The sequence below is a fragment of the Canis lupus genome, chromosome X (assembly GCF_003254725.2).
Source record: "Canis lupus dingo isolate Sandy chromosome X, ASM325472v2, whole genome shotgun sequence".
Lineage (NCBI taxonomy): Eukaryota > Metazoa > Chordata > Mammalia > Carnivora > Canidae > Canis > Canis lupus.
The window spans coordinates 86,096,304-86,114,612 of record NC_064281.1 but is presented as its reverse complement, the minus strand read 5'-3'; the positions used below and the strand labels follow the sequence as shown (position 1 = coordinate 86,114,612).

The 18,309-nt window shown below is 43.7% G+C and overlaps 1 protein-coding gene across 4 annotated transcripts in view; it reads left to right on the top strand.

Moving 5' to 3' along the window:
- AMOT (angiomotin) overlaps nucleotides 1-17,722 on the top strand; it is a 64,974-nt gene extending 47,252 nt beyond the window's left edge. For all 4 annotated transcript variants that reach the window (XM_025431386.3, XM_049107811.1, XM_025431387.3 and 1 more), the window contains 6 exons: nucleotides 1,467-1,616; nucleotides 2,314-2,504; nucleotides 10,400-10,522; nucleotides 11,276-11,508; nucleotides 12,970-13,692; nucleotides 14,029-17,722. In XM_025431386.3, the coding sequence (XP_025287171.1) occupies nucleotides 1,467-1,616; nucleotides 2,314-2,504; nucleotides 10,400-10,522; nucleotides 11,276-11,508; nucleotides 12,970-13,692; nucleotides 14,029-14,126 (1,518 nt within the window). In that variant the 3' untranslated portion in view covers nucleotides 14,127-17,722. The remainder of the gene's footprint in view (nucleotides 1-1,466; nucleotides 1,617-2,313; nucleotides 2,505-10,399; nucleotides 10,523-11,275; nucleotides 11,509-12,969; nucleotides 13,693-14,028) is intronic.
- The last annotated feature ends 587 nt before the right edge of the window (nucleotides 17,723-18,309 follow it).

Genomic DNA, 18,309 nt, shown 5'->3' with positions numbered 1-18,309 from the left:
ATCCCAGATCCCACGATCATGCCCTGAGTCAAAGGCAGATGCTCAACCACTGAGCCACTCAGGTGTCCCCATAGGTTGATTTTATTATCAAGAGAGGCACCCCACAAATAATGATGAAAAACATAACCTCCTCGGGGTGCCTGGGTGGCTCAGTGGTTGAGCATCTGCCTTTGGCTTAGGTCGTGATTCTAGGGTCCTGGAATCAAGTGCCACATCAGGCTCCCCACCAGGAGCCTGCTTCTCCCTCTGCCTGTCTCTGCCTCTCTCTCTGTGTGTGTCTCTCATGAATAAAAATAATAATAAAAAGTATAACCTCATTGACTAACAAGCTGAGAAGGCTGCACTAACTCCTCTCTTCCTAAGTGTTGAGGAGGTATATGCCTTCTGTAAAGAGCCCTGGGATCCTCCTCATCTCACCATTCCCATAGAGCCAGGATTTAGCTTATGAATTACAAGGGTACAAAGAACTTAATTTCGTTGTCCTAACCTGCTTCCACCTTTGCTTTTGGTTATGGTTCATAGGCTTGGAAAGAGGAAGAATCATGTTTGATTCATTTAGTCTTAGATTCAATTCATTAGTTCGAGTCTTTAGATATCTTTAAAGGTCCCAGAATAAGGGTGAGAAATTATGGTCCAATGTTATCAACTCAGGCTCATGACTGAGGCAGAAACTGCAAGTGACCTGTGTTCTTTTTTTATTTTTTTTATTTTTTTTGTGACCTGTGTTCTTTTAATAAATATCTAGTGGGGCAGTGCTAGTCAATGAGGAGATTAAAGACCCTTAAAAACCATTGTGTGGTAGCTTCACTTTTGAGAAGCAGAAATTGTCCAAAAGGACAGTGATGACTATAATGGATAATTACAAGGACCACAGACTTCAAAAAGATGATTCTGACTTCTTTGGACCTTCAGCACCCATTCTTTGTCACTTGGAGAGAAGACACTTATATAAGGGGGAAGAGGGAGTGGTTTCCTTTCCACACCAAATTAAGGTTTTCTCCCTGGAGAACCCCCCTTTTATCTTTTAGAATTTCTCTATTGTAATGACCAAAATAAGACATCACTGCCCCTGGACTATTCCAGTTTAGAGTGAAGAAGAGCAGAGGTGAGGACCTTGCCGTAAGGATTATTATTTTAATAATTTTAAAAGCTTGCCATCTAAGACAGACTCTACTGTTGGAAATAGGTCTGGGGAAAACAAAGCGGGGCGGAGGGAGAAGAAAAAATGAAAGAGAGCTCCTAAGTCCTCTTCCTCATCACATTCCCTGTATAAGTACAAGGCAGCATTCTACTCATCATGAAGGACCTTCTTACCATTCATTCTTTTTTTAAATTTTTTTTTTATTTTTGTTTTGTTTTGGAGCAGGACTGAAAGAGATCTAAACACAAAGCTGGATTTGGGGGATGCATGATTGATCCTGTTCTCTTTTGTTCCATCTTGCAACCCTCCCAACCTGGAATTCCAGCTGAAAAAGAAGCAGGTGTATGTAGATAAGGTGGAGAAGATGCAGCAAGCCCTCGTACAGCTCCAGGCGGCATGCGAAAAACGTGAGCAGTTGGAGCATCGTCTTAGGACGCGGCTGGAGAGGGAACTGGAATCCCTGAGAATTCAGCAGGTATGGAGACCTGAAAGAAAATGAGATCATTCCTGGTTGGTTATTTTTCATTTAGTGTCTGACATGGTGACAAAAACCACACCTGTGCTCATCTTTAGGTTTGTTTTTTTTCCCCTACTTGATCTTATTTCCAGACTGCTTTCCAATTATAAAGATGAAGTTGGCTTCCTTTGCTTCCTATCCTGGAAAAATCCTTAATGCCTATTATCTTTGCACCTTTTATTTTCAGATGAACCATAAACCCTGTAAGAAGTAAGATGCTGTGCAAATAGACTCCTAGACAGTTTAGAATTGGATATGGCCTTTAGAGTCATCTGGCCATAGCCCTCCTCATTTTTAGATGAAAGAAAATCAAGGCTCAGAAAAGGTTGCATGATTCACTTAAGGCCACACAACAAGTTAGGGGCAAAGTAGGGCCCCAGTCCTAGGTGTTTAATGTCCATTTCTGTTGTGTACCATGCTGGCAGGCAAGAATAGTGATTACTTCTTTCCTGACCAAGGGAGTCTCATATTGAAGCCCAAGATAGAAAGTCCCATTGCCTTAAGAGGAAATTTGGATGCCCCTTGCTTCTGAATCAGAATCCAAACTGAAGTGGCTTGGGCAGTAATCCTCTCCAAGATAGGGGGCTCTTCGAATGGGACTCAACCACCACGATTCTCTCACTGACCTGAGGGGTCTCTGTATCTCCCCAACCAGCGCCAGGGCAACTCTCAGCCCACCAACGTTTCCGAATACAATGCCACGGCATTGATGGAGCTCCTTCGGGAGAAGGAGGAGAGGATCCTGGCCCTGGAAGCCGATATGACTAAATGGGAACAGAAGTATTTGGAGGAGAATGTGATGAGACATTTTGCTCTAGATGCTGCTGCAACCGTTGCTGCTCAGAGGTAAGTAGCTGGCTGCCAGAGTCACTGCTTGAAGGGCCTGGGTGGGTGGGTGGGGGCAGAACACAAAGGTGACTGATAAAATGGATTTTTCCATTTCTCTTGTTATTTTCTGTAATGTTCTTTCCCTCCCCTTACCCCCAGTCTCTGCTTAAATGTGTTTTCTTTCATCTGGTGAAACAGATTGTGAGGGCAGAAGGTCAGGAATTTGAAAATTGACCTTAACTTATGAACTCACTAGAGTCATAGCTTGGCTCTCCTTGGGAACCAGAACAATTGCAGGTGGGATCAAGTGAACGTTTGCACACCTCCTTCACCAGAGCCACAGCTTCTTGCAGTTTTCTTTGTTTAGCCCCAGGACTGGAGTGGAGGCCTCTTCAGAGAAATGCCACTCAGAAATGAAATGTCACTCAGGAGTGGCTGCCGCCATTTGGTAGCTCTGACTCACCCAAGCTATGCCAAGGGCTATACTCACCATGGCTCCATCCTGCCCTTTGAGCAGGTCTATATTTGAAGGCCACATTCTCTGTGTTCATGAGTGCATGACATGGAGATGGTCATATTCCATTTGGTAAGGGATAGAAAGTGGCTGGAGGATTTTGTTTTATTTTATTTATTTATTTTGCCTCTGAGATTTCCCCCTTTCATGTGAAAACATTAAATCTTGATCTTGGGAGGAAACAGTGTTCTTACCCCGTTTATCTGTCTCATGGCTGTTTGTAATCATGAATTGGGTAAGAGAGAAAGAAACAGCAACAAAAACTAAATTTGAATCATGAGGTGGCCTGTTTGTTGGAGAGATGGACAAGAGCCTTCAGCTACAGTTGAGTATCTGAGGGGCTGCCAGAGCACACTACACCCATAGAGTCTCTACCCAGAAAGTTATTAAAAACCCCAGTGCTGTTTTTAACGTTCTCCTAAACATGGTGAGCTGGAGAAATGTGGAAACACTTGCTAGAGTCTAGGCTGGGATGTACATCCTGTGCGGAGGGGGTGGAGGACACATTTATCTGTGATTCCTTCTCATGCCAAATCAGAGGGAGGGCAGCGCTGGAGAGCTGGGCTGGTGGTTTGCAAACCTACTCCTAGTTCTCCAGGAAGACATCTCTACCACACTCTTCCCGTCTCCAGGCATCCTCTAAAAACTTTAAAGGGATGGGAATCACCTCTGCCCTAATTTTGAGGTCCTCATGAGCTTAAGCTTACCTGTCTTTGTTTTCTGCAAACAGTGTGCTTGGTACATGCCAGGGCAGTAACAGAGGGCACAGAAGCCCAATTGTGCTCAAAGATGCTCGGGAAGTTTGGAGGCAGATTAGAAACACAGTTAAGTGGAATTCTAGCTGCTACCTTCCAAATAAACTCCTGTACCCTGTGCTTATCCAAAGGTTACTTGGCAACCCTAACACCGAAAAGGAGATACAGGACAATTTCTGCCATCTTTGCGCAGAAGCTGAGACAGATTCTGCTCATAAAGGTGTGCAACATGAAAAAATGTTGAGTGGCCAGGGTTTTTGGTGCTGGGAGATTCACTGCTAAAACTGACTCCAACATAGACTTCAGATTAGGAAAGGCAGTGAAGCTAAGAGGTTGTCCCTGGGATCCTTGTATAAAGAAATGAACCCTCCCCCTTCCTTCCTCCCTGGAAAGTTTTGAGTATTGGAGGAAACCCCCTGTCAGACAGATTTCTTTCTAGAATCTGTTGCCTTCCATATGGTAGATTTAATTTAAATCAAATTTGTTGAAATCAGTCCATAGAAAGTTTTCATGGAATCACTGTTTTCAGTAAAATGTGTGTGTTTATTATTTCATATGATAAAAAGCAGCCAGTATCCACCTAGTAGAAATACCTGATGTTAGTTCCTCAGACAAACATCCTGTATCTGGACTGTATACTTTTTGCATGCCTTTTAATCCAGTCCACAGGGGGAATTGAGAGATTGTGTTCAAATTCCTGCAAAATGAGAGTATCAGACTAGGTAATTTCTCCAGACCCTTCTCTTCCAGGATTATGCTAATTTTTTTCAAAGATAATGCCTTTTATGCTTGGCCACAGAGATTCCCTTTTCTTCCTTTCTTTTTTTTAAGATTTTATTTATTTATTCATGAGAGACACACACACACACAGAGAGAGAGAGAGAGAGAGAGAGAGAGAGAGAGAGAGGCAGAGACACAGGCAGAGGGAGAAGCAGGCTCCTTGACCCTGATACAGGACTTGATTGTGGGACTCTGGGACCCCACCCGAAGCTGGAGGCAGACGCTCAACCACTGAGTCACCCAGGACTCCCCCCTTTTCTTCCTTTCCTAATAAGACTTCAAATTTGGAAGGTAGCATTCAGAAACCTTCATTTCAGAGCCTGTGAGCTCTTCCACCTTCCCTTCCAACATCTCTTGCCATTGCTTTTCTGCCCAGTGGTTTCATTCTGCCTCCTCTCAACCCTAAAAATTTGACCACAGTTCTGCTCTTTGCCCCTTTCAATGTAAAAGGTTTATGTTCTGTTTTCTTTCCAAATAATTTTTAAGTGCCTAGGATATTGGCTGCAGATGGAAAGTGCTCAACATGTATTTGAGTAAGGAAGGAGAGAAAGAAGCAAAAAGGAAGGAAGGAGAAAAGAAGTGAAAGAGAAGGAAATGATATGTAACTCTGTAACTTAAATCTGTAAATCTAGTGCCACATTTTAATGGCCTGCTTGGTTCCTGTGTATTCTGCTAGTATCTCAGTATATTCCCAGTGTAATAGCTCATAGGTAGATAACAGGCTGCACATTTAGGAACTGTTGCTTGGGCAGTATCAGTGCTAGTTGTAGAATTTTTCCAATTAAGGTATTACTTACAAATTAAGTAAACACCTAGTTCAAGTGTATGCTTTGATAAACATTGGCAGGTGTATACAATAATGGAGCCACTGCCACAATCAAGAGAGAGGACACATTCTAAAGTTCTCTTGTGCCCCTTCAACTTGATCCCTTCCTCCCCCATCTGACCCCAGGACAACAATCAATCTGAATTTTTTGGGCATTATAATTTTTCTTTTTCTAGACTGTATAAAACGATTCATATAGTATATACTCTTTGTGTTTGATTTCTTTCACCTGGCATAATTATTTTGAGATTCACACAAGTTGATGCACGTATTGGTAGTTTATTCCTTTTCATTGCTGAGCAGTGTTCCATAGTTTGGGTTATACCACAGTTGCTTATCCATTCACTCAAAAATGGATATTTGGATTGTTTCTGGTCTTTGGCCATTGCAAATCATGAAAATAGAGATTTGAATATAGTAACAGACAACTGTCTTTTCTCAGGTAGAAGACCTATTAGGTGATCTTTTCATACCCCTCTTAGCACTTGCATTCTATGAAGCACCACTTCTCAAAGGGAAAATAGTCAATGCAAGAAATCACATGTAGTATTTTCTACATAAGGTACTCTGCTAAGTACTTTACAATTATTGCTTATCCTCACAATAATTCTTTGAGATAAATACTATTACCTGTTCCACAGACGAGGAAACTGAAGCACAGACAGGGTAAATACTTTGTCCAAGATCACACACAGTTACTAAGAAGAGGAATCGGGATTGCAAATGACATTTTGACACCTTCACCACTGTCCTCTGCTGCCTCCCAGAAACGATGATTTCAAGGTAGTGAAATAGGGATTATGAACCATTCAAGAGTGACCATTTGAGGTTTATTACTTAGTCACTTAAAAATATTATAAATAATCACAATAATATGACCCACAGTATAACTCTGTATTGTGGTGCTCCTAGAGATTATCCAGATGCTTAATATTAGATGAGGGCAATCCTACGGAGTAATTCATCCTAGAGGGATGGATTCGGCAATGCAGATTGAAGTTCACAAGCGGTGACTTTATTTCTGAATAGCAGCAAAGGGATAAAAAGATAGTAAACCCGTGGGCAGCCCAGGTGGCTCAGTGGTTTAGTGCCACCTTTGTCACAGGGCATGATCCTGGAGACATGGGATTGAGTCCTACGTCAGGCTCCCTGCATGGAGCCTGCTTTTGTCCCTCTGCCTATGTCTCTGCCTCTCTCACTGTGTCTCTAATGAATAAATAAATAAAATATTTTTTTAAAAAAGATAACAAACCCAATGGGCCATGTAATTGACGAGTTTGCATTTTCTGAATTAGGTTGTTAACCTTCTCCGAACGTGCAATGTTTTGTGTTTATTTTGGGCGATGTAAATCTGGGAAAGAAGGAAGGAAGAGGAAAGTAAGAGGTAGAAGCTGGTCACACATATTATACATGCCTATCTGTTCCTTCCTTGGAGGTTTTTCTCAGTTTCTGTCCATGACTCTCTCCTCGTTCTACCTTTTGTCTTAGTTATCTTGTTCTCTACTACAGCTTCACATAGTAAGTCTGACATCCCTTAGATTAAAGCTAGAATTGTCAGCAACTTGTTGGATATTGTCATATGGCTATTCATAAGACATGTTAACTCCGATGTAACTAAAATCAAAACTCATTATAAATGCTTTCCCAAAGATTTCTCCATACTTTCCTATCATGGAAAGTGAGTGGTATGCCATTTTTTTCTAGTCATTTGAATTAGAAACAACACAATTCTCATTCATTCTTCCCTCTGTCTAACAACTACATTTAAGCAGTCTTCAAGTTGTAGCAATTCTGCCTCCTATGCCTGTTCCATTTCCCCTACTATTGCATCACTTCGTCATTTCAGTATCTCTTGCTGGGATTATTACAATAACCCTTCTGACTGGTTTGCCCAAGTCCAGTGTATTCCTCCCCTACCCCCTATCGTATTTCACCCAGAGATAATGCTATCTTTCTAAAGCAGAGCTTGGATCACATCAATCCCCTCAAAAAGCTCTAATAATCTTCAGTGCCAATTGTAACAAAGTTCAAATTCCCTTCTGTCTTAATTAAATTGTTTGCCTGTTTACTTTCTTTTAAAGATTTTATCTGTTTATTTGAGACAAAGAGAAACCGAGATAGCAACAGAGATAGTGAGAGAGAGCAGGAGCGGGGAGGAGAGGGAGAGGCAGGCTCCCCAAGTAGGGAGCTTGGGGCTTGAACCCAGGACCCTGGGGCTTGAACCTGGGACCCTGGGAACCATGACCTGAGCTGAAAGATGCTTAACTGACTAAGCCATCCCAGGTGCCCCTTGCCTGTTTATTTATTTTTTTGCCTCGTCTTGCAAGTCTCCTGCAGTCAGGGACTAGTCTTATGCATGTGTAGCCACTTTTTAGCATCGCAGTAACTTCAAACACAGTGTCGTACTCATAGTCGAGTTCACATATTAAATCAACAAAATGATGATACCCATTCAGGAAGGATGGATTTGAAGTTTAAAAGTTTAAAACACTAGATGTTTTAGTTAGGAAATCATGGGTGACATTCTAGAAAGCAATGTAAGCAATGTGATGAGAATTTCATTGGACAAAGGAAGGAGAGAGATGATTGGAAGGATAGTTGCCAGAAACTCATTTATTAAGAATTCAGATGGAGGATATTAAGCTCAGGGATCTACATTTTGGAATATGCAGGTGGTGTTTTCAAGCCATCAGTTCACTCCAGATGTGCGTAAGGATGGTCTCAGAGTATTGGAAGTTAAGCAGGTCAAGTTGCTCCTTCCAAAGCTGTGCTTGCTTGCTTTTGCCTGAGCCATTGGCTTAGTAGCGCCAGTCTTCTAGAAGGAAGATTGATGTTGAAGGCCGTCCTGGCAGCTCTGTAGGAATTCACTAAGTGCCCCACATTTTCAGGCTCCATTCCTGAGGAGTTCACAATGTCCATATCAATTAGCTGGCAGGGCTCTGAGTCCCCAAAATGGTCTTTTATGCAGTGAAAGTGGCATTGAGCCAGCACTGGCTCCCCCAGTGACAAACCATGCACTCATGTCCCAGTGTCCATAGACACCATGAACTCTTTAGAGCGGCCTGGCTCTGAAGCAGCCATCCCATTGGAACTATGCCCTGCAGGAATTGCCTCCAGGATATGATCTTGGAGCTGAAATTCTTTAAAGTCACACTCTCTTGTCTGCTACTCTTCTTCTACCTATAGACTTTTCTCTCATAACTAATAGATGACTGTATTCAGTGTTTTTACTGTGCCTGCCACCATATCTTTTACAGGCATACTTTGACTTCTTCCCCCCCAAAATGCCATGAGATGTAGGTATAATGATGATTTCTATCTTGCATATGAGAACACTGAGCATTAGAGGAGTTAAATTCTATGAGCTTACCGGGCTCATAGAATTTGTTAGTGGCAGAGTACTTGGGAAAGTGGGATTTGACCCTGGTGTAGTCTCTAGTCAGAACCTGTGCTCTCCACATTGCACAATGCCATATCCCCTTGGCTACTTTGGAACATAAGTGCCATTCCCGGTAGGACTATAAGCACGTGAACTCACCAGAGCAAGTGGAAAATTCTGAGACGCTAAAATATTTCAAACTTAGCAATTGATGGGAGCCACTTGCACTACAATTATTTCACCATTCAGATACATTGTTTTAGCTCTGCATATAAAGTACAAGCATTTGGGGAAACAGTGGTTTTATGTAAACTCACCCAAATTCCCTAACTTTAATACCAGCTTGCTGCCTCTTTATCCCCTGCCCTTTCCTTCCCATCTGCACTGGTCACAATCTCTAAGCTAAGAGAACACAGCTAGCTGCCAACAGAAAATTCTCCCACAGATCCTCGTTCTCATAAGAAGTATAATGAAACAGTGCCAATTCATTGTTTTCTTGGTCTATTGTCAGCTTTCCTTGAAGACCAATATAATTACATCAATATTCTTCCTAATCCCTTTTTCTTTCCCTGCGAGTGATTCAAAGGAGATCCAGTTTTCTTCATTCCCTTCACTTTTTTTTCTACCACTAGTTCTAAATGAACTAAAGAAAGATGTATGACCTCATTTATCAAGACGATATAGGATTTCCATATGTCTTTGACTTGTGCTGTGTAGACATCAGCCTCACCCACGGGCTAGACCCTCTCCCCACCAACACTGCCTTCCCTTCTTCCTCTTCCTCCTCCTTTTTTTCCTTCTCCTTCTCCTCCTTCTCTCTCTTTCTCTCTCCCTCTCTCTCTCTCTCTCTCTCTCTCTCTTACACACACACACACACACACACACACACACACACACACACTTTACTCCTTATTAATGAGTCTTTGAGTTAATGGCCTTAGAGACTTTCAAATGAAACAGGATGGTCCCTTGTGCAGTTGGGACCCTGGCAAGAGAACAGTCATGGGGGTGAGACTTGTTGAGTTGGCACTGGAATGTTTCTGATGTAGGTCAGATAGGAATTAAGTGGCACTGACTCAAAGGCCCTGTTTCTAACTTGTCTTGCATGCCCTACCTGACCTTCACTGTTGACGTGTTCATAGTTTGTTTCTAGCATTCGGGTATAGTTGTTATACATCTGTAGCAATGGCTGTCTAGTACATTCTTTGTTTTTCAGCAAAGTCTAGCCGTTTCCCCTTCATAACTGTCATGAGAATAAAGTGGAAATCTATATCTTAAGTGTAATATAAATAATAAGATAAAGTGGAAATAGAAATATCTTCCCATTACCTGGCTATGATCGAAAACCTTGAAGGGACTCTCAGCCAGAAGGCTTTGGGAGCCTATCTGTCTAGTTTTGAAGGCAAGCCTGTGCGTCTCTTGTGGAATCCTTCACTGACTTTTGTAACTGTTCTCAGGCTGAAAACCGCTTCTAGCTCTGAGTGCTGAACCTTCCCATCTTGGAGGTTCTTTTCAGTAAGTCATCCAGAAACCAGCCATTCCTAACAAGTCTCGCTGTAGCTTATGGCTTTCCAGCAATACTTTGACTTGGGAGGGAAATGATAGGATTCATTGGTTTTGCTGCCTTGTCTTCCTCATCACTGTCATCTTCCTTCCCAGGGACACAACAGTCATCAGCCACTCTCCTAACACTAGCTACGACACGGCTCTGGAAGCTCGCATTCAGAAAGAGGAGGAAGAAATCTTGATGGCCAACAAGCGTTGCCTTGACATGGAGGGCAGGTAGAAAATCCATCCGGACCCTGGTAGATCTGAGAAGAAGGTATCAAGACCAGATAGATCAGAAGGGAAGGGCAGACGTCTTCATTCACAGCTGAAAAACCTGACAACACAGCTTCCCCTGACCCCCACAACCCTGCCAGCCTGTTACTTGGGATTTGAAATGCAGTGACCTTTACCTTGCTTTCCCCATTGGCCTTGGTAATTGCTTTCCATCTTCCCTCTGCCAGAACTGTATCGCTGGTATTTGCACTCTGGGGTATTCTTTCTAGCATCGGACTTCAGCCCTGTGTTACAGCAGAGTGCACAGTAAAAAAACATCCATTCCAACTTGGAGGTAGGGCACCTGATACCTCTTATAAACTCATGATCATTTACTTATTAACTGAAATTGCGGCCCATTCATAGAAGTTCTTATTTTCTCACTAAATACGTTGTTCCCCTGACTCCAGTTCGTCACTATAGTACCCACTACATTGATTTACCTGCTCACATGCAGCTTCTCCCACAACCAGTACCTTCCTTTGGCCTCGTGAGGTTTAAGCAACAACTCTCACATGCTCTACTATGTTCATTTGGGTGTGGAGAAAGGCATTTTAAAAAGCATGGCACACTCTCCCTTGCTTTACAACCCAGAAATAACTAAAGCACCCCTTAGTTGAAAAGACACTGGAAGCTTAAGTCCATGCAGGCCATGAGACCAGAACATGGAGGTAGCAACAACATCTTTATATGTTCTCTATCTTTGACTCCTAGGATTAAGACGCTTCATGCCCAAATTATTGAGAAGGATGCCATGATCAAAGTACTCCAGCAGCGTTCCCGGAAGGAGCCAAGTAAGACAGAGCAGCTGTCATCCATGCGACCAGCAAAGTCTCTAATGTCCATTTCCAATGCTGGATCAGGCTTGCTCTCACATTCTTCCACCCTGACTGGCACCCCCATCATGGAGGAAAAGCGAGATGACAAGAGCTGGAAGGGGAGCCTAGGTAATGACAGTAAAGACAATTAATGTGACCCATTTAAAGAGAGCCCTGGGGATGCCTGGGTGGCTTAGTGGTTGAGCATCTGCCTTTGGCTCAGGTTGTGATCTTGGGGTTCTGGGATCAAGTCCCCCATCAAGCTCCCTGTGGGGAGCCTGCTTCTCCCTCTGCCTATGTCTCTACCTCTCTTTCTGTGTCTCTCTTGAATAAATAAGTAAAATCTTAAAAAAATAAAATAAAGAGAGCCCTGACTTAGATATGTGCCCATTCAGCAAGGAAAAGGAGCGATGGTCCACATTCTAGCGAGGATGATATATACCAGGTTGGGTTTCTATCCTCCTGAAAGGAGCTCCTCCACATTCTGATATCTCACTGAGAGAACACTGATTGAATCCAAGGCCTTCAAAGATAAGAGTTCTGAGTTCTCCTTGGGTGGGAAGGAAGATAACTTCAGTTTCCTTTTAAAAATTCTCAGATCTGACCTTGCCACTTGAGATCTTTAGTCTTTGTCCAAAGCCCACGTGAGCTTCATGTCAGTCAAGATTTCAGAATTCCAGATCTTCTCTGTTCTTTCCTCCTATATAATAGAAGGACTCAGAGTTCTAGTTAAGCTAAATGATGCTGGGTGGCAGGTTTTTGTTATCAGAATGTTCTGAGATGAGAACTGAATGTACTTTTTCATTCCATTCCTGTCCATGCCTTCCCCTCTAATATTTTTTTTAATTTTTATTTATTTATGATAGTCACAGAGAGAGAAAGAGAGGCAGAGACACAGGCAGAGAGAAGCAGGCTCCATGCACCAGGAGCCCGATGTGGGAATCGATCCTGGGTCTTCAGGATCGTGCCCTAGGCCAAAGGCAGGCGCCAAACCGCTGTGCCACCCAGGGATCCCTAGGCCTTCCCCTCTAATCAAAATCCCAGAAATATCATGGACACCATGAGGTACATTTTTAGATTCTGAGAAAACCAGCTTTGTATTTTAATTTTAGGTCTTTTTGTTGTTTCTGATATCCCTTTTAGTTGTCGGACACTTGCAGTGTCCCTTGGCTAGAGGACGCATTCCAGAGACCACGGTCTTGATTAGAACCTTCATTTACAAAATTATTTTCACATTCATCCATGACTACAAACTTATTTCCCCAATCCTTCCCAGCTGTCTGGTAGTGGATGATGTGGGTGATAAGTGGAACTGACTAGAAGCATTCTGAAAGCTCGCTGGAAATCAGTGGCTGTTGGAAAAAAATCAAAACTGATTCACAGGACACCTAAAAGTGTCATCCACGGTGCTGGGGTGGAGAGTGAGGACCAGGTGGGATGAGCCTGCCACACCCGCCTTCTGGGTTCTCTGGAGGCACAAGGAAAGTTCCTCCTGAACCTTCTACATGGAAGAAGAGGGCCAGTAGACGTGTGCATCTGGGTCCCAGGAGCCCATACCTGCCTAACCCCTGTCTCTTTCTCCCCTTATAGGTATTCTCCTGGGTGGAGACTACCGCGTCGAGTCCGTCCCTTCCACCCCATCGCCGGTGCCACCGTCCACGCCCCTGCTGTCTGCTCACTCCAAGACGGGCAGCCGTGACTGCAGCACCCAGACGGAACGGGGAACGGAACCGAACAAGACCGCCGCTGTCGCTCCCATCTCTGTTCCCATGCCAGCCGCTTCTGCCGCTGCTGCTGCCACCATCACTGCCAACGCTGCCACCAACACTGCCACCGCTGCCACCACCACCACCACCATGGTAGCCGCCGCTCCAGTTGCCGTTGCTGCTGCTGCCGCTCCAGCTGCCACTGCCTCTGCCCCATCTCCGGCCGCTGCCACTGCCCTCGCTGCTACTGCTGTTTCTTCAGCTCCTGCCACTCCGATTCTCGCTGCTGCCTCTGCTGCTGCTGCTGCTGCTGCTGCTGCTGCTGCTGCTGTTGCTCCCACTGCTGCTGTTCAGGTTGCCTCAGCTGCTCCGGCTCCGCTTCCAGCTTCGGCTACCGCTCCAGTTTTGGCTCCGCAAGCGTCTCAGGCTTCTGCTTCGGCTCCGACTCAGGCACCAACTCCAGCTCCGGCTGCGGCTTCTCCTCCAGCTCCAGCTCCAGCTCCAGCTCCGGCCCTGGCTCCGGCTGAGGCTTCTTCAAGTCCAGCTGCCAGTTCTGGGTCCCGTCGTTTGTCTATACCAAGCGTGACCTGCAGTCCCGATAAGACAGGTAATGATTGTCCATACTGGGGAAGCTTTGGGTTCTGCCCTCAATTACAGGTGGTTTGTTGACCCGCTGGTCACTTGGCCACAGTCGTTCATGTGCTAAAGGGAATGGATCACAAGGCACAAGGGCAGCATCTGTAAATGGCTTCTTGGGACACCAGGATGGGAACTGGGGTGAGCCAAGGCCCTTCTCCTAGTAGAAGCAAATGTTCAGGTGGACACGGGGAGGGGGTGTCAGGCAAGTCTCACTTTGCCATTGGCTTCGTGGCTCGGAAGGTGTCTGTTTCTAGGAATCGTCACCTTATCCCTAACTGCTTTCTAATCCCCTGTCTCTGTTTAGATGGCCCTGTTTTCCACTCCAATACTCTGGAAAGGAAAGCTCCCATTCAGCTCCTGGGACAAGAGCCTGATGCAGAGATGGTAGAATATCTCATCTAAACGGCACATCCGAGAACTGCGGTTGCTCAGCAAGAGTGCTTTTAATCATTTTTCCCTTTTGTTTGTTCTTATTTTGAGGGTGAGGACTAGGGTTGGGGGGGATGTTCTTTAAAGGGGCTTTCTATTGAGACGATGTAGTACTTAAGTAACACCATACAAACTCCAGCCTAGTCTGGTACACACTTAGAGCGTTACCTCTAAAGACCGATTAATCAGAATGTGCTCTAAAGTTTATTGTTGGGATTTATACAAATGCTAGGACTGTTAATAGCTGGATGTACATGAATGTTTTCAACGTGTGTCATTTTATTTAGCCTTGCCATATTCCAGATCATTTTTATTGAAGAGCACAGTACGTTTGGAAGGCAGTGTGTAACATGTAGTTCAGAAGTGGGAAGCTGGAGAGAATTTGCACATGTGCTGTTTTGTACACTTACCATCTAGGCAGCATCCAGAGAGAGAGAGCTCTCATCTTGGGCTCATGGAAGAGAATAGTTTCGGGAGCTATGTAAGCTGGAGAAAAGGCAGGGGATATTGGGGTGTGGAAGGGTGCTGGAGCTAATTTTCCCTCCCGATTTCCCAGCTGCCCTGTGCCAGGAGTTTGTTTATCTTCATTTCAGTGGTGCTTTGGAAGTGGATTCTTTTGGTTCCCTTGTGGAAGTTCATACATTTCATATATATACTCTGGAGTAATTTATGCATTTGGATAATTAATATATTGCTTTCAGATGCTAGGAGAGTAAATTAGCTGTGTGATGATGTATAACTTCCTCTTTCGTAGGGAGTTAGACCATCAGAGGCCTTGATGGAGAGTTGCATGAGGTGCTGTGTGTGGCCACCAGCACAGCTCGCTTGCCTTTCCTGAGACCAATCTGCTTAGTGTTTATTTCTTCTCCAGCACAGACTCACTGGCTGTGTCACCAGTCTCAAATTTCCAGTCATTGGCAAAACGAGGAAGCATTTCTGGTGATGGGCCGAATGCTTTGAATCTCTGGTGACTACCTTGAAAGAACTCCTCTTGTTTTCCCCAATTCTTAGCATATGTCTTAAAAGGCATAGTTGACTATCACCTCCAAAGGAATAGCATCAGAAGCCCAAAGTACTGTGCTGCAGCCGGGGAAGAGATGGGCTGTAGATGTATCCTTAGCTATGCCTTCTTACTGCCAGTGACTCCATCTCAGAATACCTTTGGAGAGCAGCAGGAAATGCGCATGTGGATAGGGACCAAGGAGGCCATGGCTCCAAGCTTTGTCATAGAGCTGCCTCCAGGGATGCAAAATGGCTGCTGATTGCCCCCCCGGTCCCTGCTCTGTGTCACCTTTCTGCCCTTCATTAAGGTGACACATCTGCAGACAATGTCATTAAGATCAGTTTTCAGGGGTAGGGGAGGGTGAGGGGAGCGGGGGGGTACTAGGTAAAGGGTGGGGGGTAGAACTTTGGGGATGTGTTAGTTAGAAGAGTAGGCCTGATATATTATGTTGTGGGGCATAGTGGCCAGAAGGAACTGTAGCAGTAGAGCCCTACCCCCTCAGTTTAGTGATGAGGCGTGTCTGAGACCCAGAGAGGTCACGTGACTTTTTTCAAGTTCACACAACACAGCTTTCCATCCTGCCAATTACCATGCTTCTTTTGGGAAACCCTTATCCACAACAAGCCTCGTTTTAAGAAAAAGCATCTTCATGGACCAGGGCATACGTATTTTGTAAGATGTCCCTGGCTTGAGTAGTCTGTCCGAGGTTCTAAATTCCTACCTTGCCTCTCCTGCAGTGCCTTTCTCAAGGTCTCCCCCTGGTCCTCATTTCAGCAGAGTCACATGAAACTCCCCCCGAAGAAATTGACCTCACTTTTTCTCTTGCTGTGGGATTGGCTGTCTCAGGTCATCTTAGAGGGTTCCTCGGTGACCACAGGAATGGGATATTTAAAATTATTTTTCTGCCATTCCTAATTCTCTTCCAGAGGAATTATTTTGTGGGGTAGAGGGAGAGTGATATGATTTTCAGCCAGTATTGACATTTGAATAATGAAGTGACCATCCTACACATTAGTCCTCAGTCGTCAAGTGAATCCCAAATAGAAATTAAAAGCGTAGTTGTGTTACTTCTAATTCACTTCTCATTCATACTACCCTTTGGCCATAAGGGAGAAAGTCCTCAAATAGTAGAAGCCACAAGTAGCAAACTTCAGGACTGCTACTTTCTAGCCAAATAAATTAATCCAAATAAAATTAAACCTCTCATCTACTCCTTTTGTGGTTATAACACATTGCCAGAATTTTTGCTAGCTCTAGGAGCCCTGATTTTAATCACATTCTTTAAGGTGACAAATGTCCTACATTCCACACTATGTGGCAGCCATCTCTTTAGACTCATGTATTTTTGGGAAAGGAGGAAGTTCTTGGCTGAGGGCTACCTTGAACTTGCCACAGCATCTCTGCCCCCTCATACCAGAGGCAATCCTTTTGGGCTCAGTTTTTACTCCCAGGTAATTTGCTAAAGTGATATCGTACATCTAAGAGATGGAAGAAGTCCATGTCAGTGTATTCTGTTTACAAAGAAGGTAGATTCAGCCTTTTCAGAAAATCTCTAATAGGTGTCCTTTGAAAAATTCTGGTTTATGGGAGAAATGTCATGTTAGTCACCTTTTCACAATTGTGTGGATATGTAACATTTGGGGGCTCTTTCTGGACTCCCACTTATCTATGCATTTTACTGGAACCTCAGGACAGAAGGGTGACCTTGTCTTAACTTGTACTGCCTGGTGGTCTCTGGGGACCTTTTAAGTCAGTTGTACCCCAATGTCCCATGTACAGAAAAACTTCATTAGAATGAACTTTACTTGATATAAAACTCCTATTAACAATTTTTTATTAAATAAAAGTAGCTTGAACATTCTTTTAAAATCATGTATCTGAATTGTTGTTTCAATGAAGGATTTATTTTCCATGCTGCTTTTGAGCTTCAGGATGATAGGATAGCAGAAATGGAAATATCTGCCATCATCTGCCATAGGAAACACCAAGTGTTCTTTTGTTACACAATTGGGTGGGTACAAGAATTGGAAAATGAACAAACTGTGCAAACTACTTTTTATGAAGAGCCTAAACACTCATAATGCGGCAGCTTAAGGTGTATACATATGGACTAACTTTTATAAATGATATTCTCATGTCTGTTAGCCATACAATCTCCTGTTATCTCAATTGCTTATTCACATATGAAATGTGTTACTTCAAATGTGTGCATTTTTCCTAAACATGTTTTCAAAGGAAGGCATCCACTATGGGCTAATTGCCATCGATTTCAGTCCGCCATGATCCTTGGAAAGAGAATCTCCCAAGTGACATTCATCATCAGTAGGACAAGTGTCAGAAGTTTGTTTATTTTTTCCCAATAGCAACGATGGGTGACATGGAGTCATCAAACCTCCTTCTGGCCTCCCTTGTGATTAATGGCATGTGTTTATAAAATGGATAGCTGGGGTTGGCAGATGGCTAGAGAAGAAGCACCTTTGGTTGAAAATGTATGTGGCCCCATAATGATTGAAACCCTGTTCTGTAATTGAGCTAGTTCCAATAAAGTTAAGCAGGTTTGAATCCATGTTGTGCCTATCTTTTCACTGACAATAAAGTTAGCTATTTTAAAGTGCAGTGCTGCTTGGTAAATGCTTCGGTGTTTATCCACCAGAGGCTTTATTTATGAGGTATCGGTGATTACCTCCAATTTAGTATGCACTGAAATTGTCTTTCAAGGGCAGCATGCGACAGAATTTACATTTGCTTAAAGTATGGAATGTGATTATAAAGTATTAAGATAACACCACAGGCCACATGCTCTAACCAGTTCCTTTCTGTATTCAGGCAGCATATATTAAAAGCTTTGCGTCTTTTTATCTCCTGTTACCAAGGGATAAAATGATGGCCACACAAAGCAGAGAATTCATCCTTTAGTTAGCAATTTGGAAGGCCCCCTTGATGTTTCTTTTGTACCCTTGTTCTTATGCCAATTCATCAGTTTTGGTTGAGAGAGCTTGTTATTAAAAGCAAATCAAAACTGCAAACAAGTTGGCTTTTTTCACTGAAAATGTTAAAGCTGCCTTCACACTGCTCTCCCTGCACCTCCTGTTTACCGCTAGGTCCCACCCTGCTGAGGACGATGAGATGCCCCATGGGCTGGGCTTTTCAGTG